This window comes from Chiloscyllium punctatum, chromosome 5, assembly GCF_047496795.1.
Source record: "Chiloscyllium punctatum isolate Juve2018m chromosome 5, sChiPun1.3, whole genome shotgun sequence".
Classification (NCBI taxonomy): domain Eukaryota; kingdom Metazoa; phylum Chordata; class Chondrichthyes; order Orectolobiformes; family Hemiscylliidae; genus Chiloscyllium; species Chiloscyllium punctatum.
The window spans coordinates 76,452,235-76,479,433 of record NC_092743.1 but is presented as its reverse complement, the minus strand read 5'-3'; the positions used below and the strand labels follow the sequence as shown (position 1 = coordinate 76,479,433).

The 27,199-nt window shown below is 40.9% G+C and overlaps 1 protein-coding gene across 4 annotated transcripts in view; it reads right to left on the bottom strand.

Moving 5' to 3' along the window:
* LOC140477175 (uncharacterized) overlaps positions 1-27,199 on the bottom strand; it is a 218,748-nt gene that overhangs the window by 49,207 nt on the left and 142,342 nt on the right. For 3 of the 4 annotated variants that reach the window (XM_072570597.1, XM_072570599.1, XM_072570600.1), the window contains exon 9: positions 12,143-12,225. The exons of the other annotated variant lie outside the window; for it this stretch is intronic. In XM_072570597.1, the coding sequence (XP_072426698.1) occupies positions 12,143-12,225 (83 nt within the window). The remainder of the gene's footprint in view (positions 1-12,142; positions 12,226-27,199) is intronic. 4 annotated transcript variants of the gene reach the window in all.

Here is a 27,199-nt window from a genome sequence, read left to right as displayed (position 1 = left end):
CCCCTTCTCACTCTCCTAATTCCCTGCTTGCGTTCTTTCATGCTTTCTTTATATTCAGCATAGGCCCTGTTGAGTTTAGCTTCCTAAATCTGAATGCGCTATTCTCCTTCGCACCAGCACTGAGAGCAATCTGGTAGTTATTACCTTTGAGATCTCTAATAATTTTTTAACTTATTTTCTAAAATTACCTTCATGATTCGATCCTTCTTCTCCCTACATTAGTACAGACATAAATCACAATCTCTGACTATTCATGCTGCCCTATCAGAATGTTGTGCAACTGCCCAATGACTTCATCGATAGAATCCCCATAGTGTGAAAACAGGCCATTTGGCCCAACAAGTCCATACCTACTCTCCAAAGCGTAACCCACCCAGACCCATTCCCCTAACGTACTATCCTATATTTACCCCTGTCAAATGCACCTAACCTACACATCCCTGAACACTATGGGCAATTTAGCATGCACTTAACCTGCACATCTTTGGATTGTGGGAGGAAACTGGAGCACCTGGAAGAAACATACACAGATACAAGGAGTATGTGCAAATTCCACACAAACAGTCGCTCAAGGTTGTGAGGCAGCAGTGCTCCCACTGCATCACCATACTGCCCAGGACTTCCTTGGCGTAGCCCCAGGAAGGCAACATCATACTGTGGAATCACATCTGTGCTTCAGAAATACCTATCTGCCCCTCTTACCTATTAAATCTCTTATCGCAATTATTTCAATGACCTTCCTCTCGCTCGTCCCCAAACAGTTGAGCCACCTGAGGTGCTCGGGACTTGCCTCTGGTGTACACTCAGAATGTACAGAACTCAGGTTTAGTTGCACAGCAGTTTGCAAATCATGGATCTCCTGCAGGATCTATTTAATCCTCCTAGAACACAAAGTTCTCAGCCCAGCAGACATTGTAATGAAACCAGAGTTCAAGCTACTCCAGTCAAACCACATTACCTACATATACAAACAAGGAACAAGAGTATGCCACTCAGGTCCTTTAAGCCTGTTTTTTCCATTCAACTATATCATGGCTGCTCTGATTTTAACCTCAACTGTACATTCTTACATATCTCCCATAATCTTTGATCTTTTTGGTACTCAAGAATGCACAACCTTGAGCTCTGGGTGTGAGAGCATGAGTAATGGCTGAAGACACCGACACACTCACAAGCTTTGGTGGTTAGCAAATAGCATGTTTACAGAAATGGTCACACTGCAACTGGGGTGGGTACTGGAAGAAAGGAGTGAATAGATGATCACCAGGTAAAGATAAATGTTTTCTTGTTTTGGAAGCTGAGAAGAGTGCTGGTACCTCAAGGGAATGAAGTCTTATATAGGGAGGCTGACTATATAGGAGGGAAGAAAGAAGAAAGTAGGAGCAACAATGATAAGTGATTCATTAATGAGGTGAACAGTCAGGCATTTCCCCACTTGCAGATATGATTCCAGGATGTTGTGTCTGGTGTCAGAGTTGAGATTGTCACTGAGCAGCTGACAGACATCCAAAAGGGAAAGGGGTTATGAAAAGACAGAGGTTATGGTATAATAATATTGCTAGATTGAAGGGTGAAGTCTTGCATCAAGAATTCAGGGAGTGAGACAGCAGATTAAGAAGCAAGATTTCAAGAGGTTGTAATCTCAAAATTACTCCCACCGCCACATGCAAGCATGCAGAGAAACAAGACAGTGGGAACAGATGAATGGCTTTTGAGTTTTAAGTTCCCAAATCACTGGGACCGTTTCTGTGAGTTGTGAAAGATTATAATCATTTTGTATTTCCTGTAATCCTATGATAATTGAAATATTTAGGTATCTAATATGACTGTAAGGCATATAAACATGTAGCCTAAACTATGAGTTGGGGAAACAAGTTCTCTGAGTGGTGTGTCCCTTTTGCTAATTGAAATAAACCTTATGTTTTCTTTGAACCAGCAGCTGCATTTGTTTCTAGGATCAGTTTAGATTTGGCATAGTCAGCGGGATAATCAGTCAGAGGTTCAGATTCACCAGGCAGGTGAGAATCTTTCTTTAAGTGGATATAGCTTGGTGACTACACAAACAGATGATTGAGATGGAATTTGGAGACAAGACAAAGGGACAACACGCAGTGCAATGAGACACAAGGTGGATTAACTTCACCACATAGCCAGTAAATGAGAATCACTATGGGGTACAGCAAGAGCCATTATGGGATAGGAGCAACAATCACTGCAGGACATGCCAGAGGCAAAGGACAGCCAGAAAAAAACACATGAGGTTATTTTGGATGAGAACAGCAATACGACTAGGGACATAAGGAGTCAATTAAATTCTTGTGGATACAAGGAAAAAGGTAGTTCATAGAATGGCGAAAAACAACTGAAGCCTAAGGGATTTAAGCGGTATAAAATAACCTGGTGAGAAATGCAAAACAAGGACAATGAAATTAAGGGCCTGGTGATTATAATTAGTAACTACCTAGAATTGAAAATGCAGGTATAGGAGCATGCAGATGAAAGACCATTGTTAGGGTATACAACAATAGACTGAACTGACAGCATAGCTAGACAAGGAAGACACATGGTTGAACAGTCACGATGGATGAAATCCAGCACTTTCATATTTGGACCGAACCCATGGAGGAGAAAGGGATTGCACTGCCCCCTTATTGATCAAGAGCACAAATGCACAGGCAGGGGAATATGATACAGCCACTAGTGAAACACAAGCCACCAAACAGCTGAGCACACTGAGGTAGATCCATGCTGATAGAGTACTTTGGAAAAAAACTGGAGGAAATAATGTGTACCCAGAGCCTTCATGAGGAGGATATCCAAATGTTGGTATGGTACAAGGTAGCCATAGCCCTATGATTGGAAATGATTGACTGAGTTATGAGTGGAGGTGGACAAAACATGGGCAGGTTAAATTCTATGGGGCAGGTACAAAGGATTCAAGAAACAGGGCAATGAAGGGCTGGGAGATGTGTGATCAAGATGGTCAAGCATAATGGGGATAGCCCAAACCAAAAAGGAAAGAGGTCTATGAGTTTGCTAGGAGGAAATGTACCGCTATTTTCTTGGGGTGTGGATGAGATGATACAGTGTTCCTAAATATATTGAAAATGTCTACCGGGAATGAGGATGTAGGCCAAGTCAGGGACTTTGGAAAGAGTTGCATCACCAGCAACATAAACTCAAAGAGGGAGTCTATGACTGATCAGCCATGGAGGACTTTGCACAGGATATTTAGGGAAAACAGAGTGAGGTACTACCAGGAAGAGATAAAGTCAAAGTGTCAAACAGTCAGGGACAGGGAAGATACCATGTAAGAACAGGGCTGTTCTCCTATGGTTCCACATTCTGCTCCATCACAAACACAAGCTTGTTTCAGGCTCTAGGTCCTAACCAACAGGGTGGTGCCAATAACTTCATGTATGTGGTCCATGGGAGGAGCAGATAAAATCACTGATGATCTCCAAGAGGGGTTGATACGGAACCGATATGGTGGAGAAGGGTTGATATGGCATCAGTAGGGTCTTGATTCCCCAAATACCGGACCAGTTGACTGAGTTGCAAAAGGCAGCCGAAAGGGCAGTTAAAAGATTTTAGAAGGTATGCAAAAAGTTGTAGTTGTAACTGGAGTATTATGTCTCATGCACAGATTTGAAATGTACCCACTGTGTTGTTTCAATCAGCAACCACATTCAAATCTACTTTTACTTTAGAATACAACACTTCATAGGGAAAAGACATAACTGGAATTTTTAAATATCTGATGTATGCTCACCAAGCATTTCTCTCCAGTACAGTTGCTGTTTGCTCATTTGTCTTGGATACAGGGCAGCACTGTGCCAATGTCCTGTGCAGGTACACAGCATATACACTCCTGTATATACCATACAGTGCCAAAAGCAGGATGCCCATGGTTATGTTCCTGTGCATCCATGCAGTAATCTAGAAAGTATAATAGGGAGCAACAAACAGGCTAAGCTCAAAGAAAATATAGAAGGAGCAGTGTAAATTGCCACCTGTAATAATTCACATTATGTATCCATGATTGAGGTTTGATTTGATTACATCCTTGTCATTTAATTGAAATTTGTCAAATAATTCTAGCACTGAAGAACATTTCTCTGACGCCTGCATCTCAAAGGAGAACTGATCCTTGCATTCCTGGATCTTATATTAAGAAACCTCCTTTGACAGAGAAACTGGAAGTGAAAGTTGATTTTTGTGAATACTTGACTAACGATATTCATTCACAGGATTCATATGCAACATAGCTACTGTTATAAATTTAAAACTGAGTGATAACCAGGAACTAGAAAAGGTCTCCTGATAAATACCAAGGGATTGGGTGGTTCACTTGGATGAGTCACTCAATTTTGAAAATTCAGATGCAATAAATGTATTAAATTAACCTTTGCATACCTTTTCCATTTTTTTTCAGCAAAGCATGGAACTCCTCTGTCAATTGTCAACATTATAATTTATATTTTTAATATATTCTTTCCCATTGCTGCTGTTAACCTAAACTACAGCCCAGATGTGAATCACATGATAGAGGTTATATTAAAAAAAATGTTTGGGGTTGCCACAAATTTTCATAATGCACCCATTTTAAATAACTTGGTATCTTATCTTCTCATGACAGAATCGCATTTAATCAATGTGCGTTCTATCAGAATTACTTTCACAACTTCAATGCTGAATATCTTTTCTCAAATTGTAAAGACCAGCTAGAAAATTAGCTATCACATTTTGGCATTCTTGTAAATGGAACTGACATGAGCGAGGCACATTAAACAATGCTACTTCACTTGCACAATCTTGGATGTGCTTCTCATGCACAACAACAATGTGTCAATTTCCTTTTCTGCATCAAATTCAGTTGTGCACAGACAGTTATGTACAAAGATTATATCTGTTGTGTATGTGTGGCACAATGATCATTTTGTTTTAAAGGAAACCAGAGCCAATGTATACAAAGGCTTTAACTAGATGAGTTATAGGCATTGACTTCCTCTGCATAGGTGTGGTCTGATCTGCTGTACATTTCCAGCATTTTCTGATTTAATTGTAAAGAAGTTTTTAAAGTATTATTATTTAATTAAAGTAACATCAGAGTTGATATTGAAATCCTTGTGTATAAGGCAGTCATCCTTCCAGTTCTTCCACATGGCTCAGAAATTTTAACTAAATCTAGTTAGCACTTCATCAACGCTGTTTGAGGTAGATTTCGCCACATCAACTGAAAGGGCAGGCATACTAACATCAAGGTCTTTGCAGCAGTTAATAGCACCAGCCTTGAGTCCATGATCATCCAAAATCAACAGTGCTGGACTAGTCACTTCTTTAGGATTCCTGAGTTTCAACTCCCAAAAGAAATCATCATCGTTCAGCTCAAGGGAGGCACTTGAACAAGAAGTCAAAGAAAGCATTTCAATTTACCCAGAAGGTTTCTCTCAGGAAATACAATATAGATGTCAATGCAAGAAAAAACCTTGTTCACAAGAAACTGACTTGGAGAAACCTCCTGTATGAAGGGACATAATTATTTGAGAAAACCTGTCAGCAAGCATAAGTACAGAAAAGGAACTGGAGAATGGAACACCAACTATTTTAAGACCAAGGACTAATTCCATCTCCCAGAAACACCTGCCAAAGACATGGTCAGAGATGCGGCTCCAGAATCAGACTCAGCAGCCACTCAGAGTCACAGAACCCATGACCGTTGGCACACAATTTTCTAGACAGCCAATCGTTTGTGTTAAAGAGTGATGGCCAATGCTGGTCCCTTAATTGAGGGGGGAAGTAGTTGCATTGAAGTAGTTCAGAGGAAATTCACGAGTGTGACGGATTTGTCTTTTGAAAAAAAATTGAGCAGGTTTAAGGCTAAAATTTCAAAAATAAGATAAGATCTAATCGAATAAATTATTTTATTGTCACTTGTATTTTAGTGATAAAGACAGTAGATTACAGTGAAAAGATTTTCCATTGTCAGCCATGATTCAGCGCCATTTTGAACCATTTTAAAAATAAGTCCCTCAGCACTGAGCCAGTCATCAATGACACTTGTGCCTCCATCCCTCCTTCACCACCTCACCACAGTCTACACCAGACTCGACCAATGTTGAAGGTGTCACTCTTCAGGCAGCATTTTTGCCACTGGGCCGATTCTCCTCTGTTACTGCCTCGTCCACATTTAACCCACCATCAGAGTTACATCTCTTGCTGCTGGGCCCACCTTATCCATGTTGATGTGACACCCTTCTGTCACTGCTTCGCAGACCCAACCAACAACAGTTGCTGATTCACAGGAATCATCTTTCATTGCTGAGGCATACCTCGTCACCATCACCTCCACCGACGTAGCAGCCGCTAATACCAATGCCAGGTCTAGAGATTGCCACAGAAAAATAAGTAGGGGCTCACATGCTGCCACTGCAAGGTCCATGCTGGGATCAAATGTCAACGGTGGGTCCACTGACTGCCACCATGATGTCCATGTCAAGTTCAGGACAAGAGATAAGGAAAGAAGAGAAAAAACAAGAGAGAAAGTAAAGTGGTCGCAGCAGATAAGCCCCAGTTCAGGAATCCTACTCTGCCGCCATCTTTAAATGCTCAAGGGATTGACAAAGTACATGTTTTCCCTTCCGGAGCAATCTAGAATGAGAGATCGTAGGATAAGGAGTAGCTTTAAATCAGAGATGAAAAGAAATTCTTCTCTCAAAGAGTCATGAATCTGTGAAATTCAATTCACCTGTTTATAAACAGTAAATTTAAGAAGGAAATAGACTGATTTTTAAACAGTAAAGGGTTAAGAGAGCAAGAAAGTGAAGTTGCGGCTGAGGTGAGATCAGCCATGATTGCATGAAATGATGGAACTTCTCTAGGGACCTACTACTATTCCTAGTTCTTACAGAACATAAAACATTACAGCGCAGTATTGGCCCTTCGGCCCTCAATGTTGTGCTGGCCTGTGGAACCAATCTGAAGCCCATCTAACCTACACTGTTCCATTTTCATCCATGGGTCTATCCAATGACTACTTAAATGCCTTTAAAGTTGTCGAGTTTACTACTGCTGCAGGCACAGCATTCCATGCCCCTACTACACTCTGAGTAAAGAAACTAACTCTGACATCTGTCCTGTATCTATCACTCCTCGATTTAAAGCTATGTCCCCTTATGCTAGCCATCACTATCCAAGGAAAAAAGGCTCTCGCTGTCCATCCTATATAATCCTCTGATTATCTTAGATGTCTCAATTAAGTTAACTCTCAACCTTTTGCTCTCTAATGAAAGCAGCCTCAAGTCCCTCAGCCTTTCCTAATAAGACCTTCGCTCCGTACCAGGCAACATCCTAGTAAACCTCCTCTGAACCCTTTCCAAAGCTTCCACATCCTTCCTAAAATGCAGTGCCCAGAACTGTACGCAATACTCCAAGTGCCACTGCACCATAGTTTTCTAACAGCTGCAACATAGTCTCATGGCTCTGAAACTCAATCCCTCTACCAATAAATGTTAGCACACCATATACCTTCTTAATAACCCTATCAACCTGGGTGGCAACTTTCAGGGATTTATGTACATGGACACCAAAATCTCTTGCTCATTTACACTACCAAGAACCTTACCATTAGCTCAGTACTCTGTATTCCTGTTTCTCCTTCCAAAGTGAATCACTTCACGCTTTTCCACATTAAACTCCATTTGCCACCTCTTAGCCCAGCTCTGCAGCTTATCCCTCTGTAGCCTCTGTAACATTCTTTGGCATATCCACAACTCCATCGACCTTAATGTCCATCTGCAAATTTACTAACCCATTCTTCTATACCCTCATCCAGGTCATTTTTAAAAATAACAAACAGCAGTGGCCCCAAAACAATCCTTGTGGTACATCAATAATAACTGAACTCCAGGATGAATATTTCCCATCAACCACCAACCTCTGTCTTCTTTCAGCTAGCCAATTTCTAATCCAAACCACCAAATCACCCTAAATCCCATGCCTCTGTATTTTCTGCAATAGCCTACCGTGGTTATGTGGGTATCATTTGCAAAGATCACCTTCAATGTCCTCTCGAATTGACTTGAGCTGGGTATAATTCAGGGGCACGCTAAACCACTTCATAGTCACTTTTGGTGAGGAATTTGAGGTTATATGTAGGCTTCTTCGCTCAAAATGACATAGTAACTACGTCAATTACAATACCTCAATACCTCAACTCCCTCAACTATAATACCTAGTATCCAGTTTAAAACATAGTGTTTACTGATAAGTGCTTTACTCTTTTTAAAACATGACGTATTACATATTATAATGAAAAATATTTAATCCCCAGATTACTAAACTGAGTTTTAAAATATTATTCCCAATGTTATTAGGTCAGTTTTGTGTGGGACAGGTCATGTCTTAATAACTTGATTGAATTTTCCGAGGAGGTGACGAAGTGATTGATGGTGGTAGAGCAGTAGATGTTGTCTATATGGATGTCAGTAAGCCTTTCGACAATGTCCCTCATGGTAGGCTCATCCAGAAGGTTAAGATGCATGGGATCCACAGTGGCTTGGCTGCACAAAGAAGGCAGAGGGTAGTGTGGAAGAGTGTTTTTCTGGTTGGAGGCCCATGATTAGTGGTGCTCTGCAAGTACTGGGGCCTCTGTTACTTGTGATAGATATAAATGACTAAGATGAAAATATGCATGGGTGTGTTAGTAATTTTGCAGACGATATAAAGATCAGTGGAGCTGTGAATAGTGTAGAAGGTTGTCAAAGGATACAGTTGCAGATATAGGCACAGAAATGGCAGATGGAGTTTAATCTGGCTGAGTGTGAAGTGCTCCATTTTGGGAGATCAAGGGTTAAGGAAAAATATAGTTAATGGCAGGACCCTGAACAGCATTAATGTACAGAGGCGTCTTGGGGTTCCCCTCCATAGCTCCCTGAAAGTGGCCGCGAAGTAGATAGGATTATAAAGGAGGACTATGGCATGCTTGTCTTTACTCATCAGGGAATTGAGTACAACAGTCAGGATGTCACGTTGCAGCTTTATAAGACTTTGATTAGGCCACACCGAGTACTGCATTCAGTTCTAGTTGCCACATTACAGGAAGGATGTGGAGGGTTTGAAGAAGCTACAAAAGAGGTTTACTAGGATGCTGTATGTACTAGAGGGTAGTACCTGGGAAGACCCAGGTTGTTTTCTCTGGAGTGGCGAAGGCTGAGGAGAGACTTGCAAGACGTCGATAAAATATGTGATGGATAGGTAAGGTTGACAGTCAGAATCGTTATCCTAGAGTTGAAATGTCTAAAACTAGGGGGCATACATTTAAGACGAGGGAGTGGAAGTTCAAAGAAGATGTGAGGGGCAAGTTTTCTTTTACAGAGTGTGCTAGGAGTCTGGATGTGCTGCCAGGGGTGGCAGTAGAGGCAGATACAATAGGGGTGTTTAAGGGACTTTTAGATAAGCACATGAATATGCAAGGGCAGGCAGAAAGGATTAGTTTAATTTGGCATCATGTTCAGCACAACCCATTTCTGTGCTATAATGTTCCATGTTCTGTTTCTGAATAACCAGTCTAATAATTTAACCCTTCATGTTACTGCACCCAATTTATCATTTATATTGTAATGAAGTACTAATATAATGAAGTCTAATATAATTTGGTTTATTATTGTCACATGTACCAAGGTACAGTGAAAGGTATTGTTTTACATGCTAACTAGACAAATCATACCTTAGGTGAAAGTGAGTACTTCAAATGCTGGAGATAAGAATCAAGAGTGTGGTGCTGGAAAAGCACAGCAGGTCAGGCAGCATCCGAGGAGCAGGAAAATCGGCATTTCAGGCAAAAAGCCCTTCATCAGGAACTAGGCTGGGAGCCTTGGGGTGGAGAGACAAATGAGAGCGGGGTGTGGCTTGGGGGTAAAGTAGCTGAGAGTGAAATAGGTGGATGGAGGTGGGGGTAAAGGTGATAGGTTGGAGAGAAGGGTAGTGCAGATAGATGGGATGGAAGATGGACAGATGGGATAGGTCAGGAGGATGGTGCTGAGCTGGAAGACTGGAACTGGGGGGAGGAGAAATGAGGAAACATTTCAACAAAATGATGAACTTCACATTGTTGGTGCCATGGGACTGGAGGGTCCCGAGGCAGAAGATGATGCGTTCTTCCTCCAGGCGTCAGGTGGGCAATTTAGCATGGCCAATTCACCTAATCTGCACATCTGTGGGAGGAAACTGCAGACACGGGGAGAATGTTCAAACTCCACACAAACAGTTGTCCTAGGCTAGAACCAAACCCGGGTCCCAGGTACTGTGAGGCAGCAGTGTGAACCACTGAGCCACTCTGCCTCCCATTTCCTTTTTTTTTAAATTTTAAAGATATGTTTAGCATTCTAGCTGGGGAACCTTTTCCAAAGGACATACAGGAATTACGATGTTGCCTCCCAAACTCTGAGCTATGCTCCATTCAGGTTTAGAATCAGAGAATCCCTACAGTGTGGAAACAGGTCCCTCAAGTCCACATTGACCGTCTGATGAGTAACCCACCTAGACTCATTCCCCTACCCTATTACCCTACATTTCCCCTGACTAATGCACCTAACCTACACATGGATGGTAGTAGCAAAAAAACCTCACAATATTTAGTAGTATTTAGATGTGCATGTATGGTGCCAAGGTTATAGTCGAAAATTGTGGCGCTGGAAAAGCACAGCAGGTCAGGCAGCATCTGAGGAGCAGGAGAGTCGAAGTTTTGGGCACAAGCCCTTCAGCCAAAAGCTGTAAAATGGGATTAGAATAGGTAGGTGCATATTTTTGATAGGCATGGACTGGTGGACTGAAGATCCTTGTCTGATCTGTAGATAACCCTGTTTTGTCCATGTGGCCTGTAAAATTGTTGTCATCTTTTCCTCAATGACTGTGGGTCTCGGCCTTTCTCAAAAATCGCAAGTCCCATACAGTCTGATGCTGGCCCAAGATCCAGTCATCAAATAGGCACACAGCGCAGACTGCCTTCAGTTCCAGCAGTGAAGAAGTCAGTGACGGGTGTTGCTCACCAGCCCACCTCTTAAATCCCTCAGTTCCTCACTTTCCAGCAATCTTCCACTTATCTTCTATTTTGTAGGCAGGGAGTGGATCCTCATGGAATTCAATCAAGATCAATAATTTCTCTCAGGCTACTTGTTTTTTAGGTTGTCATGAACACTGAACGTTACAAGATGGTTGTAACGTCCCTTTAACTCAAAGTAAATCAGAGAATTTTGGATATATTATCTGGCTATTTAAAAAAAAATGGTCTTAGAGCTTGTGATCGTGATGTGGCTTGTTTCGCCAACAGTAAGTGACCTCAAATTGACTTTGGGTGTTCCCAGCCAGGAGAAACTGCACTCAACTATGGTAAACTTATCTTATTGCTTAACAGCAACCTGATACAATATTTGCTGCATGGCTAATGTTCTGTTGATTTGAAAGCGTTTTACTATGAGAAGATGACATTACTTGCTTATGTAAAAATGCTGATAGGTACCTATCGCACTTCAGACTTTACTCTTCTAATTGTAAATGCAATTATTTCCTTTTGGCTTCTTTGATGCCACAAATAAGAGAATTATACACATGGTTGACAATGCATAGGGAAGAAAAATCTTTTAACTAGCTTCTGTTGTATGCCTGTCCACAGGAATCATGCCACAGACTATCATGTTATATGCATTTTACCAGCAGGATGTGACATCGCCTGTGATTTGGTGCAATACGCTGTCTTCACAGAATAGTTAAAATTCACACAATACCAGGTTATAGTCTAACAGGTTTATTTGGAAGTACTAGCTTTTGGACCGCTGCTTCTTCATCAGTTAGCTGTGGAGTAGGACCATAAGGCACAGAATTTATAGCAAAAGATTACAGTATAGTTTCAGTTGCATAACATTGTGATCTTTTGCTATAAATTCTGTGTCTTATGATCCTACTCCACAGCTACCTGAAGAAGAAGCAGCACTCCGAAAGTTAGTACTTCCAAATAAATGTATTGGACTATAACCTGGTGTTGTGTGATTTCTAACTGTCCACCCCAGTCCAACATCGACAGCTCCACTTCATAAAACAGCGCATTTTTCAAAGTACCGTGAACAACTAACAAGTCATGACTTACCTAATTTGAGAGATGCTCTCATTAATGAAGAAATGTTCATCCACAACAGCACTCAGATGTGCTGGGTTGCTCAGCAGATATTTCTATGGTGAAAAAATAATGGATTGTTGAGTTGTTCAGAAGCTGAACTTTTTTAATAAGCTTATGAAAACCCAATAGGAGAGGTTATGTGGATTTGGGTGAGAGGTTGAACAGGATTTTGTCGAAAAGAAACACAAATGAAGCACCTGAACAGAACTTACACACGTCATAATCTCATTGGTAAACTGTTCACGAAGTGGAATGTTGACTGTTCTAAGACCATTCCATTTGCCGTTATTCAATTTTCTCTGCTATGGAGAATAGCAGAGTGACTACTTACACCATCAACAATTTGCTAAAAATGAATAACTTTATTTTCTCATAACCAGAAAACTGAAACAAGTAAAGAAAAATCTGATTTTTAGTTTTATCTCCTTAGTCACCAAGTCTAATCAAGATTGCATAGGCATTATAAATACAAGATCACAAGAAACATGAGCAGACATAGTTCATTCTGCCCCTCAAGCCTTCTCCAGCATTGGATATAGGAACAGAAATAGGCCATTCTGCCCCTCGAGCCTATTCTGCTGTTCAATCAAATCATGACTGATCTCTTGCCTAACCACATACCTCCCTTTTGCTGAGATCCCTTCATAACTCTGCTCAACAAAACTTTATCTATCTCAGATGTAAAGTAACAACTGATCTAGCATCAACAGTTGTTTGTGGGAGACAGTTCCAAACTTTTACCACCCTTTACCACTTCTCCTGAATGATCTGGCCCTAATTTTTAGACTATGCCCCCTAGCTCTAAAATTTCTAACCAGTGGAAATAGTTGTACTTATCTACCCTGTCTTTTCCTGTTATTATCTTGAAGACTTTGGTCAGATAACACCTGAACCTCCTACATTCTACAGAAAAAAGGCCTAATTTATATAATCTCTCCTCATAAAGAGAGAGCTAAGAAGAACCAGAACGGAACATGGGAAATCATTGACGGATAGGGTCAAGGAAAACCCTAAGGCTTTCTATGGATATATCAGGATTAAAAGAATGACTAGAGTAAGATTAGGGTCAATCAAGGATAGTAGTGGGAAGTTGTGTGTGGAGTCAGAGGAGATGGGGGAAGTGCGAAACGAATACTTTTTATCAGTATTCACACTGGAATAAGACAATGTTGTCGAGGAGAATACTGAGATACAGGCTACTAGACTAGAAGGGATTGAGATTCACAAGGACGTGGTGTCAGCAATTCTGGAAAGTGTAAAAATAGATAAATCCCCTGGGCTGGATGGGACTTATCCTGGGATTCTCTGGGAAGCCAGGGAGGAGATTGCCAAGCCTTTGGTATTGATCTTTATGTTGTCATTGTCTACACAAATAGAAGACTAGAGGACAGCAAATGCTATTCCCTTGTTCAGAAAGGGGAGTAGAGACAACCCTGATAATTATAGACCAGTGAGCCTTAATTTGGATGTGGGTAAACTGTTGGAAAAAGTTATAAGAGATAGGTATTATAATCAGCTAGAAAGGAATAAGTTGATTAGGGATAGGCAACACCATTTTGCCTCACAAACCTTATTCAGTTCTTTGAGAATGTGACCAAATAGGTGGATGAGGGTAAAGCGGTTATGTGGTGTATGTGGATTTCAGTAAGGCGCTTGATAAGGTTCCCCACAGTAGGCTATTGCACAAAATGTGGATGCATAGGATTGAGGGTGATTTCGTGGTTTGGATCAGAAATTGGATAGCTGAAAGAAGACAGAGTGGTGGTTGATGGAAAATATTCATCCTGGAATTCAGTTACTAGTGGTGCACTGCAAGGATTTAGTTTGGGGCCACTGCTGTTTGTCAATTTTATAAATGACCTGGATGAGTGCATAGAAGGATGGGTTAGTAAATTTGTAGATGACGCTAAGGTCGGCAGAGTTGTGGATAGTGATATTGCAAGTTACAGAGGGACATAGATATGCTGCAGAGCTGGCAAATGGAGTTTAATGCAGAAAGGTGTGAGGTAATTCACTTTGAAAGGAGTAACAGGAATGCAGAGTACTGGGCGAATGGGAAGATTCTTAGTAGTGTACATGAGCAGAGGTATCTCAGTGTCCACGTACATAGATCCTGAAAGTTGCCATCCAGGTTGATTGTGTTGTTAAGAAGGCTTTTATTGGGGATTGAGGTTTGGAGCCATGAGGTCATGCTGCAGCTGTACAAAACTCTGATGTGGTCACACTTGGAGCATTGTATACAGTTCGTCTCACTGCATTATTGGAAGGATGTGGAAGCTTTGGAAAGGCTTCAGAGGAGATTTACTAGGATGTTACCTGCTATGAAGGGAAGGTCTTATGAGAAATGGCTGAGGGACTTGAGGCTGTTTTTGTTGAAGAGAAGAAGGTTGCGAAGTGACTTAATTGAGACATATAAGATAACCAGAGGATTAGACAGGTTGGACAGAGAGCCTTTTTCCTCAGATGGTGATGACTAACATGAGTGGACATAGCTTTAAATTGAGGGGTGATAGATATAGGACAGATGTCAGAGATAGTTTCTTTTCTCAGAGAGTAGTAGGGGCATGGAGCACACTGCCTGCAACAATAGTAGACTTGCCAACTTTAAGGGCATTTAAATGGTCACTGGGTAGGCACATGGACAAGAATGGAATAGTTGAATTTTGATGGGCTTCAGATAGGTTTCACAGTTCGGCGCATCATCGTGGGCCGAAGGGCCTGTACTACGCTGTAATGTTCTATATTATATAAAACACTGAAGTACTGTCTCAACTGGACAACTGCATCCAATTCTGGACACCACAATTCAAGAAGGATGTGAACATATTGGAAAAGTTCAAAAAAGATTCACAATAATAGTACCAGGGAAGAGGAACATTAGGTAAATCGAAAGTCTGGAGAATTTGGGTCTGCTTTCCTTGGAAAAGGGAAGGTCAAGAGGAGACTGGATAGATGTGCTTATGGTAGTGAGGAATCTAGACAGTGTAGTTAAGGAGATAAGGAGATACTGGTCCAATCATGAAAATTTCAGAACTGGAGGATCTATTGGCAAAGGAAGCAATGCAGTAACAAGAAAAATCTTTTTATACAGCAATTTTAAGATCACAAAAGTTGAATTATTCATTCGGAAGGTTGATGCAAACACGATGGGCTGCCTTCTGCATCACAACATCTCTGTGAAACTGAAGTTCCTGATATTTCTTGCCTTTCAGGTGATCTCTGCTGCAGCTCCATACTTCTAGCTGCTGATGGAGATTAGTGTCATGCTATGGAATCCCTATTGTAGAACAGGACAAAGACACTTAACGCCATGGTTCATGAATGGTTAATCTGCAAGGTACTGGAATGCACATATCCCAGTATGCACCTTAGGAAAGAGAGGGAAAAAGGGGCAAGAAAGGAAAATATAATGCCAAGCTGAGTGTATAATATGCTTTGGCATTAGGTCTCTTAATAACCAGTTTAAAAAACCCAAAGGTAACAAATGTTGAAGTCAAAAACATCATCATTCTTCAAAAAAGTATCATGAATAGGATTGAGATTGAAAGAACTGGCTGATGGTCAAAATACAACCTTTTAAAGCTTTTAAATCACTAGAATTGTAGTGGAAATTTAAGGAAAAAAGTTAATAACTGCATATAGGACAACAGTTAATCTCAGAATTAAACATGGCACTTTCCCAGAACAGTACAAATATTCAACACCTCGACTGATACTGTACTTTTGTATTCCTTTGCTGGGAAGAAACTAAACTGTTTAACTGAACTCTGAATAAAAATGTGAATGCATTCTGACCTAGTACAAGTATTCGCAATATCGATCTTTCAAAATACCATAAGAGGGCAACATTTCTTCATAAGGCAAGCATCTAACATTTGAAATGAAGTTCCAGAAATATATTTATTCAAGAGCATTCAGATTTTGTTTGAAGCTAACACTACAGAGAACTAATGTACTTTTTTCACTAATTTCTGTAAATTTTTCTTTTAAATATAAATAACAAAAAGATGTAAGAAATTGCATGAAAGCTTCTCTTTCTATTTGTTTTTCCAGCAGTGCCCTTTATGTCCAGCTGTTTCTGTTTTTAATTTTAAAAATACAGTTATTACCAGAACATAACTTTCCTACTCAGATATTCTGCTCCCAAATTTGCACCATTGGATTATTCTGGTGCAATCTTCTCACAGCAGATTGAGCAGGTAATCAACCTTATTTTGGAAATTAAAAGTGTTTTGATTTGGTTGCATTTTAAATCTTTCAAAATGCTTTTACTGTTGATTCCCAATCACTTAGATACTGTTTTGCATTCTGTAGTGGCTGGTAACTCATGTGGTTCTACGTCACTCTCCAGTCAGAAATAATGGAACACTCTGCACTTTTTTGCAGAATGGCTGTTCTTCACATGGTGTCATGAGGTCTTTTATGTCAATGAGAGGCATGATATCCCCTCCAAATGATAGCACTCATTCAATTCTGCCCTGATGTCTTAGCTAGATTTTGTGCTGTAGATTCTGGAGTCAGGCTTGGAAACACAGAGGTGAGTGGGAATGCAACTCATTGTGGCTAACACAATTTGATTTGAAGTTAGAACAAGGGTGAACATAGAGAGGAAAAAAGATCGAGAAAGGACAAAATTGCATTGGAAGCGGTGCAGAGAAGTTTCTGTTGAATTATATTTGGGTTTGGAGTGGGGAGCATGTTAGGACAGGTCAAGGCTGTGTCGACTGAAAAAATCCTGAGGACTTCATAAAGTTAGTGTTGAAAGTATGTTCTCCCTCGTGGGAAGAGGCAAGATCTACAGAGCATACTTGAAAAATGGAAGACTCGTTATCAATATGATTTATCCTTCGTAATACCAGAAGCAGAGAGGATGAGAATAAAGACATCCCATAATGGTAAAATAAAAAGGTATCCAATAGCCAACAGTGTCCTAAAGCATCAAAATACAAAGACAACATTAACAAAGGACATTTTGGGAAGGGGAGGGGTGGAAGATGGCAGGAGCGAGAGAATCATGTACAGAGGCAGAACGCATCATTGAGGTCTTAAAAGTGTGCTTTTCATTTCACAATTCTTATTCTAACACTGTGTTATGGACCAGAACAGACCCCTTCAAAATATTTTAAGGAGGTTACCTAGACCCTAACATTTTCCTCAGTAAACATGTAGTGCTGTGTTCTAAATGCAAAGCAACTGGTCAAACTCCTCAACATTAAGCAAAAAAATTATTTAAACAAAATACAAACAAATGAAAAATGAATTTAGAATATCTTAACTGTTGGAAAACTTAACCGAATAATAAATACAATGCCTATTAACTGTTCCATTATATTAACATCCCATAAACACACCCCTTGGCAAAAAGTCAAATTCAGGCATAGATTCTCACCTGCAGTTCTTCAATCCAGGAGGGGAAAAAAAACACCAAGAGAAGATCTAGAGAGAATAGCAGCCAGGAGACATTCACTGAAGTTTCCAACTCTTTTGAGACCTTAAAGGCTTCTGCTTAAAACTCATCCTAAAAACAAAATAAAACCTAGAAAGCCTGTTCTGAGAGAGCTGGCCACACCCACACTGCTTCCACTGTTCTAACCTTTCCAAAAAAAACCCAAGACCTCACAAATTGTTGACTTCAAGATGCAGCACAGCGTCCAATGCCTTACAGCATCTCCTCAAAAAAAACCCAGAACAAAATAATCTTTTAAAGTGACAGTGTTGTCTTTGGCTTTCCATCATGAGGGATGTGCTCACTACACATATTTCTTTGTAAATGTGCTTTCAATAATCTCCTCTCTCTTTCAGCAGTCCTTTAGGTTTGCCATGGCGTTGGTCTCAACTTCCTTTCTGTTGTACTGCTTCCAGGTCAAAGTTAAACAGATTATATGGACGATTTTTTTCATTATCCAGGAAAATTACAATCAAGTCCTCACATTTGCAGCAATCTCATCAAATCATTTTTTTAAATTAAGATTCACTAGATAGTTTAAAGAAATTATAATTTTCCTTAGTGTAGTTGTTCGACTTTGGAGTCAAACGTCAACATATCACCTGTCACCATGTTCAAAATTATCCTTCACTATTTCTGCCATTTTCAGTGATACTATCCAGTAAATCTTGCTCTTTCCTTCCAGCAATCTGAGAAGTCTTTGTGATGCTCTAGACAACTCATCAATCACTCCCAAGCCATGCCCCTTCCGACCAGAGAAATTGCAATGTCTATCCATTTACTTCCTTTTAGTGTTGTAGGTTTCAGACACTTCTATATGAAGCAAAGACTTAAATGCACTTTTTCATGTTTAATTACAATGCAAATACTAGGGGGAAACAGGGAGATTGAGAGACCACTTTGTGGAACACCTTCATTCAGCGAATAAGAAATATCCAAAGTTCCAGTCAATTTAATTTTCCAACCTGTCTAATGTTGACCTCTGTCCTTGGACTACTGCAGTGTTTCAATGAAACTGAAAGTAAGCTCAAAAAAAGATCCAATTTTTTAAGCATTCTGGAATTAATAATGAGTTTAACAATTTCAGATTGTATTTTCAGCCCAAATTTATTCTTTGCACTTTTGCAGATTTAAGTCTGTTCAGCTTTTGGAGGAATCTATCCAGCACGCTATCATTCATACCTCATCTAAGCATATTTTTTGTTGCTTTAGTTGTCATTGCAATTTCCTCTGATCCTAAACTACCAACTCCTCTGTCATTAAATATCTCCCATCTTCTAACTTGCAGCATTTCACACAATCAAACCATGGAAATGATACGGCGAAGAAGGATTAACTGACTTATAATTGTTTGGCACTTCTTTTGGACACTTTCTAAACAAATGAACCACATCTGCATTGCTCCACTCCTCTTGCACCTCATTTGTTTCTAGTGAAGATTGGAAAGTAATTATCAGAGCATCTCCAACTTTCTCCCAAACCGCCTTCAATATCCTGGGGAATAATCGATCTGGCCCATGCTGCATCACAGCACCAGGGACCGAGGTTCAATTCCAGCTTCAGGTGACTGTGTGGAGTTTGCATATTCTCCCAGTGTCTGTGTGAGTTTCCTCCAGGTATTCCGGTTTTGTCCCACAACCAAACGATGTGCAGGTTAGGTGAATTGGCCATGCTAAATTACCCATACTGTTCAGGAATGTGTAGGTTAGGTGCATTAGTCAGGCGTAAATTTGGGATAATAGGGTAGGAAAATGGGTCTGATTGGAGGGTTTTTCTTTGGAGGGTTGCTGTGGACTTGTTGGGCTGAAGGGCCAGTTTCCAATATTTCAACATGGACTTTGCTCTTCATATACTGATAAAACGTCTTTGGGTTTTTTTTAAGATTAGATTAGATTCCCTACAGTGTGGAAACAGGCCCATTGGCCATTCTACCCAACAAGCCCACACCGACCCTCTGAAGAGTAACCCACCCCTCCCTCTGACTAATGCACATATCATTATGGACAATTTAGCATGGCATCGCATTCCAGGCACCTACCACCCTCTGTGTAAAATACTTGCCGCGTATATCCCCCTTAAACTTTTCATCTCTCACCTTGAACGTATGACCTCTTGTTGTTGAATCCCTCACCCTGGGAAAAAGCTTATCTTTATCTACCCTGTCTATATCCTTTGTGATTTTGTGAATCAGGTTCCCCCACCCCACCCCCCCATCTCCTTTTTTCTATTGAAAACAAACCTAACCTACTCAAACTCTCTTCATAGCTAGCACCTTCCATACCAGGCAACATCCTCATAAACTTTCTCTGTACCCTCTCCAAAGCGTCCACATCCTTTTGGCAATGTGGCGACCAGCATTGTGCACAGTATTCTAAATGCAAAGTCTTGTACAATTTTAACATGACCTGCCAGCTCTTATACTCAATACCCCGTCTGATGAAGGCCTTCTTGAACACTCTATCCACTTGTGCAGCAACCTTCAGGGTACAATGGACCTGAACTCCTAGATCTCTCTGCTATCAACTTTTCCTAAGACTCTTCCGTTTACAGTATAGCTCGCTCTGTAATTAGACTTCCCAAAATGCATCACCTCGCATTTGTCTGGATTGAACTCCATCTGCCATTTCTCCACCCAACTCTCCAGTCTATCTATATCCTCCTGTATTCTCTAACAGTCCCTTATGCTTTCTGCTACTCCACCAATCTTTGTGTCATCTGCAAACTTGCTGATCATACCAACAGTGCTCTTTTCCAGATCATTTATGTATATTACAAACAGCAGTGGCCCAACACTGACTCCTGTAGAACACCACTGGCCACCTTTCTCCATTTCGAGGAATATCCCTTCAACTACTACTCTATGTCTCCTGTTGCTCAACCAGTTCTTTATCCACCCAGCTAGAACACCTTGCACACTATGTTAGTCTATCATGGGGATCTTATCAAACGCCTTACTAAAGTCCATGTATATGACATCAATAGCCCTTCCTTCATCTATCAACTTGGTCACTTCCTCGAAGAACTCTATTAAGTTGGTAAGGCACGATCTCCTCCACACAAAACCATGTTGTCTATCACTGATAAGCCTATTCTTTTCTAAATATAAATAGATCCTATCCTTAGTACCTTCTCCAGCAACTTTCCCACCACGGATGTCAGGCTCACTGGTCTGTAGTTACCTGGAATATCCCTACTCCCCTTCTTGTACAGGGGGACAACATGAGCAAGCGGCCAGTCCTCCAGCACCTCATCTGTGTTTAAGGATGCGATGAAGATATCTGTCAGGACCCCAGCTATTTCCTCTCTCACCTCCTTCAGCAACCTGGGGCAGATCCCATCCAGTCCTGGGGATTTGGCAATCTTAATATCCTTTAGCCCACCCAACACATCTTCCCTCCTCATGTCAATGTGATCCAGAGTAAACAAACTTCTATCTCTAATCTCAGCATTCATCACCTCCCCATTCCTCAGTGAACACTGATGCAAAGTAATCAGTGAGAATCTCACCCATTTTCTCAGGTTCGACACACAACCTTCCTTCTTTATCCTTTAGTGGACCAACCCTTTCTCTGTTTACCCTCCTGCTTCTTATATAAGAATAAAAGGCTTTGGGATTCTCTTTAATTTTGCTCGCTAAGGTTATTTCATGACCCCTTTTAGCCCGCTTGATTCCTCGTTTAAGATTGATCCTACTCTCCTGATATTCCTCCAAGACCTGTTCTGTTCTTCGCTGCCTGGACTTTATGTACACTTCCCTTTTCCTCTTGGCTCATTGCACGATTTCGCCTGTCATCCATGGTTCACAAATCTTGCCTTTCCTATCCCTTGTTTTCAAAGGAACATGTCTAACCTGCGTTATCTTCAACCTATCTTTGAAAGCCTCCCACATATCAAATGTGGACTTCCCTTCAAATAGCTGTGTCCAATCCACATTTCCCAGCTCCTGCCTAATTTTGATATAATTGGCCTTGGACCAATTTAGTACTTGTCCCTTCGGACCACTCTCCTCTTTGTCTACGAGTATTCTAAAACTTACAGAATTGTGGTCACTATTCCCAAAGAAATCCCCCACTGCAACTTCTACCACCTGGCCTGGCTCATTCCCCAACACCAGGTCCAATATGGCCCCTTCCCTTTTCGGACTATTGACATACTGCTCTGGAAAACTTTCCTGGACGCTCCTTACAAATTCTGTCCCATCCAGGCCTCTGACACTAAGTGTATCCCTGTCAATGTTGGGAAAATTAAAATCTCCTCTCACCACCACATTGTTGACTGTACATCTTTCCATAATCTATTTACCTATTTGTTCTTCATCCTCATGCTCACTGTTGCGAGGCCTGTAATACAACCTCAATAATGTAACTGCACCCTTCTTATTTCGCAGCTCCACCATAACTCCTAGTTGCTCAAGTGCTCCATAGTGTCCTCCTTTAGCATAACCGTGATATCATCCCTGATCAGCAATGCAATTTCTCCCCCTCTTTTACTTCCCTTCCTGTCCTGTCTGAACCGTCTACACCCTGGAACATTTAGTTGCCAATCATGCCCTTCCTTCAACCAAGTCTCTGTGATCTCAATAATGTCATATTCCCAGGCACCAATCCAAGCCCTAAGTTCATCTGCTGCACCCACTATACTCCTTGCATTAAAGTATATTAAAGCACTTCAGGCCACCAGTTCTTTTGTGTTCATCTGCTCTCTGTCTACTCTTCCCCTTGGTAATGCTAACTTAGTGATCCTTACAGTCTCCAGTTTCTACCTGTCTAGTAGTCTTCTCTGTTGGTTCCCAGCCCCCTGCCACATTAGTTTAAAACCTCCTCAACAGCAGTAGCAAAAACTGATTTCCTTATTTATTTTTTGCTTGATCTGTAATTTCTATAAACTTCTACACTATCTGCAGTGTTGAGATTTTTGTGACTATCATAAGCTTTCGTTTTCTATTTAATCATTGGTTTACCACCGGTTTATCCTCTCACACTCCAGTCCAGGCTCTCTTCGTCAAATATCTTCTCAATTTTGTAAAATTTGCCTTCCCCCAGTTTAAAACTTTTACTCCTGATTTATCTCCGCCCTTTTCAGTAATATTACTAAATAAAACCAAATTGCGATCGTTATCTCTTTTATGGTCACCCACTATAACCACGTACTTGTTCATCTTTATTTCTCAAAACTAAATCTAGAATTGCGTTTCCTCTTGATGGGTTCAAAAACTTCTCCTGGATGCAGTGCATGAATTTTTCACCCTTAATGCCCCTTATATTGTTTGCAACCCAGTTGGTATTAGGATACTTAAAGTTTCTTACTATTGTGCTCTCTTAGTCCTACAGGCAGAAATTTGTCTACATGTATGTTCTTCTATCTCCCTCCCACTTTTTGGGGGTCTAAAGCATGCTCTTAGTAATGAGACTGCCCCTTTTGTATTCCAATATACAAAGCCTCATTTTTTAACACATTTAGTATATCATCCCTTCTCAGAAGTGTAATTGATTCTTCTACAAATTCTGTTACCTAGACCAAGGAGGTAAAATTTGTACAACATTCCTCCTCTGTTAGCCAAGATGCAGTAATGTAATGTGACTGCTATTTGAGGAATAATACAATTAGTCCCAGCTCTGATCCTTCAAGATCAAGTACCTTTCTCACACAAACTTTTGAATTTCACATATGAACAGGATCTGCCAAATGAATGAGGAACAACTCAGCCCTTCAAGCTTGCTTTGTCATTCAATAAGATCATGGCTAATCTGATTTTAACCTCAAATCTACATTCTGGGATACCCCTGATCATCTTTCACCCCCTGGGGAATACAGAACCTATTGAACTCTACCTTAAAAATATTTGAAGACTCTGTAAGCACTGCCTTTTAAGAATGAGAATTCTAAAAACTCAATCCTTTGAGAATAATAAAACTTCCTCATATATACCTGAAATGGGTGCCCCCTTATTTTAAGCTATGACCCCTTATTCTGGATTCACGCAAAGGAGGAAACATTCATAGAACATAGAACATAGAAGAATACAGCGCAGTACAGGCCCTTCGGCCCTCGATGTTGCGCCGATCAAAGCCCACCTAACCTACACTAGCTCACTATCGTCCATATACCTATCCAATGCCTGCTTAAATACCCATAAAGAGGGAGAGTCCATCACTGCTACTGGCAGGGCATTCCATGAACTTTGGACTCGCTGAGTGAAGAACCTACCCCTAACATCAGTCCTATATCTACTCCCCCTTAATTTAAAGCTATGCCCCCTTTAATAGCTGACTCCATACGTGGAAAAAGGTTCTCACTGTCAACCCTATCTAACCCCCTAATCATCTTGAACACCTCTATCAAGTCACCCCTAAACCTTCTTTTCTCCAATGAAAACAACCCCAAGTGCCTCAGCCTTTCCTCATAGGATCTTCCTACCATACCAGGCAACATCCTGGTAAACTTCCTCTGCACCCGTTCCAGTGCCTCCACATCCTTCCTATAGTATGGCGACCAAAACTGCACACAATATTCCAGATGCGGCCGCACCAGAGTCTTATACAACTGCAGCATGACCTCAGGACTCCGGGACTCAATTCCTCTACCAATAAAAGCCACTACGCCATATGCCTTCTTCACTGCACTATTTACCTGGGTGGCAACTTTCAGAGATCTGTGTACATGGACACCAAGATCCCTCTGCTTTTCCACACTACCAAGTATCCGACCATTAGCCCAGTACCCCATCTTTTTGTTACTCTTACCAAAGTGAATCACCTCACACTTAGCTACATTGAAGAACTCCATTTGCCACCTTTCTGCCCAGCTCTGCAGCTTCTCTATATCCCGCTGTAACCTGCCACATCCTTCCTCACTGTCTACAACTCCTCCGACTTTCGTATCATCCGCAATATCTACCCAGTCCTCTCAGGATCGTACATGCTTTAACTATGTCACCTCTGACTTGCCTTTGCTCATAATGCATCTGCTCATTCCAGGTATTATTCCAGTAACGCTTTTCAAACTGCTTCCAATCTGTTAACACCCTTTCATAGGTGCAGTGACTAGTACTTGCTTATCTGTCCAAAGATCTGTCCAAAGGTTAGGTGGATTAGGTGTTTGGGATACTCTTCAGAGGGTCAGTGCAAACTCGATGTGCCAAATGGCCTCTTTCCACACTGTAGGCATTATATGATTCCGTGATTCTACTGTACATAGTACTCTCGATGCAGTCTCACCCATGTCCAATGTAACTGAAGCATAATGTGCCTATTCATACATTCAATTCCCCTCAAAGTAAATCATAACATTCTATTAGCTTTCCTGATTACATACTGTACCTGCATATCAGTTTTCCATAATTCATGCACTAGGATAGCCAAAGTGTCTTCATCTTGGAGAACTGGAACTTCTCATTATTTATATAATATGCTTTTCAGTCCTCTCTGCCAAAATGGACAATTTCACATTTTCCTACATAATTCTCCATTTGATAGATTAAGTGAGTGGGCAAAGATCTGTCTATATCTTTTTGCAAGTTCCTTATCTCCTTATACAACTCACTTTCCTACTTATCTTGGTGTCACCTGCAAATTTACCTGCTATACCCTCTGCCCCTTCATTCAAATCATTGTAATAAATTGGAAAGGGCACAACATATGTGACATCTTACCAGTCTGAAAAACATTTTCATCTTCAACCTTTGTTTTCTGTAAGCCAGCCAATTTTCTATCCATGCCAATGTTACCCCCTACTCCAAAAGTTTTTGATTGATTTATAGTCACATGTGCCAAAGTACAGTGAAAAGTTTTGTTTACTAGCAGTACAGGCAGATTATAGTAAGCAAGGGTGCGCAGAACAAAAGATCTAGACAAAGGCATACAGGTAACATTACACAGGGCATACAAGAGAGATCATAGTTAGAAAAACCAGTATTATTTGAGGATACACAGTCCATTTATTAATCTAATAATGGTCAGGAAAAAGCTGTCCCTGAACTTACTGGTGCATGTGTTCAGGCTTTTGTATTTCTGCCAGGTGGAAGAGATTGTAGGAGATTATTAGGGTATGAAGGGTCTTTGATGATGTTGGAAGCCTTTCCATGTCAGCGAGCTGTGTAAATGGAGTTCATGGAGGTTGGCTCCCATGATGGCCTGAGCTGGGCACACCACCCTCTGTAGTTTCCTACGATCCTGGACAGAGCAGTTTCCAAACCAGGCCATTATGTATCCGAACAGTATGCTTTCAATTGTGCATCTCCTACAAAAGCCTTTCGTGTGGCACCTTATTAAGAAGTCTTCAGGAAACATAAATTTAATATAGCCACTGATTCCGCTGTACCTATATCGCAAGTTATTTCTTCCAAGAACTCCAATTCATTTTTGACAAAATTAATTGCCCCTGTCTGATTATCTTGAAGTTGCTCTGATTTTTAAAATGGCTTCTATCATTTTTCTTATAACAGATGTGAAGCTAACTGGCCATAATTGCCTGCTTTCTGCCTCCCATAATTGTTGAATGAATGAGCTACATTAGCTATTTTCTAATCTAAAGGAACCTAGCCAAAACCTAATGAGTATTGAAAAATTAAAATCAACACATCAAACTATTTCACTGGCTACTCCTTTCAAGACCCAGTGATGACATCCACCAGAACGTGCTGTCACCTCATCATACTCAGTGGTCTCAGTTGGAAGGAAAACACCCATGGATATTTGTCAAGTTAAGGATAGATCTTGGATCTTGATGATAAAAAAAAGAGCCAATTCAATTCATTCATGCAGTATCTTGAAACACTGAAAGCACTGGGTTCTGCAAAAAGAGAGGTTGAAGACCTATGCTCCCCAATCAAGCTGCTCCAGCATAGCAACAAAACTGACATTGACATGGGAATGTGGAAACTATCCAAAAAGGTACAGTCCATAAAAAACAGGACAAATCCAAAGGCGCCTGATCATCAGCAAAGTGATGGAAACAGTTGTCAATAGTATTATCACGTGATATTTATGCAATAATCCGCTCTCTGATGTTTCGGTTAGGTTCTGCCAGTGCCAATCAGTTCCTGACCTCATTACAACTTTGACCCGAACATGGACAAAAGAGCTAAACCCAAAAAATGAAATAAGACTGAGTGACCTTGACATCAAGGCTGAAGGTGATCCAGTGTGGCATCAACTGGAGTAAATGGCAATTGGGGAAAACTGGGAAGGTGGTTGCGATTGTTGCAGGTCAGTTATCTCAGCTCCAGGACACTTCTGCAGGTGTTCATCAGCATAGAGTCTGCGGCCCAACCATCCCAGGTGATTCAACAGCCTTCCCTTCAACATAATGTCAAAGTGGGGATGTTTGCTGATGACTGCACCATGTTCAGCACCACTTGCGATTTCTCAAAAACTGAAGCATCCATTTCCAAATGCAGCAAGAACTGGACAACATTCAAAACATGAGATTACGAGAGTCCAAAGACAGTACGTCCCTATTAGGGTGAAGGTCAAGGATGGTAGGTGTAGGGAATGCTGGATGACTACAGAAATGAAGTTTTGGTCAAGAACAAGAAGAAAGTATATGTCAGGTGTCCTTCCTATCGGAAATATGTTGTGTAA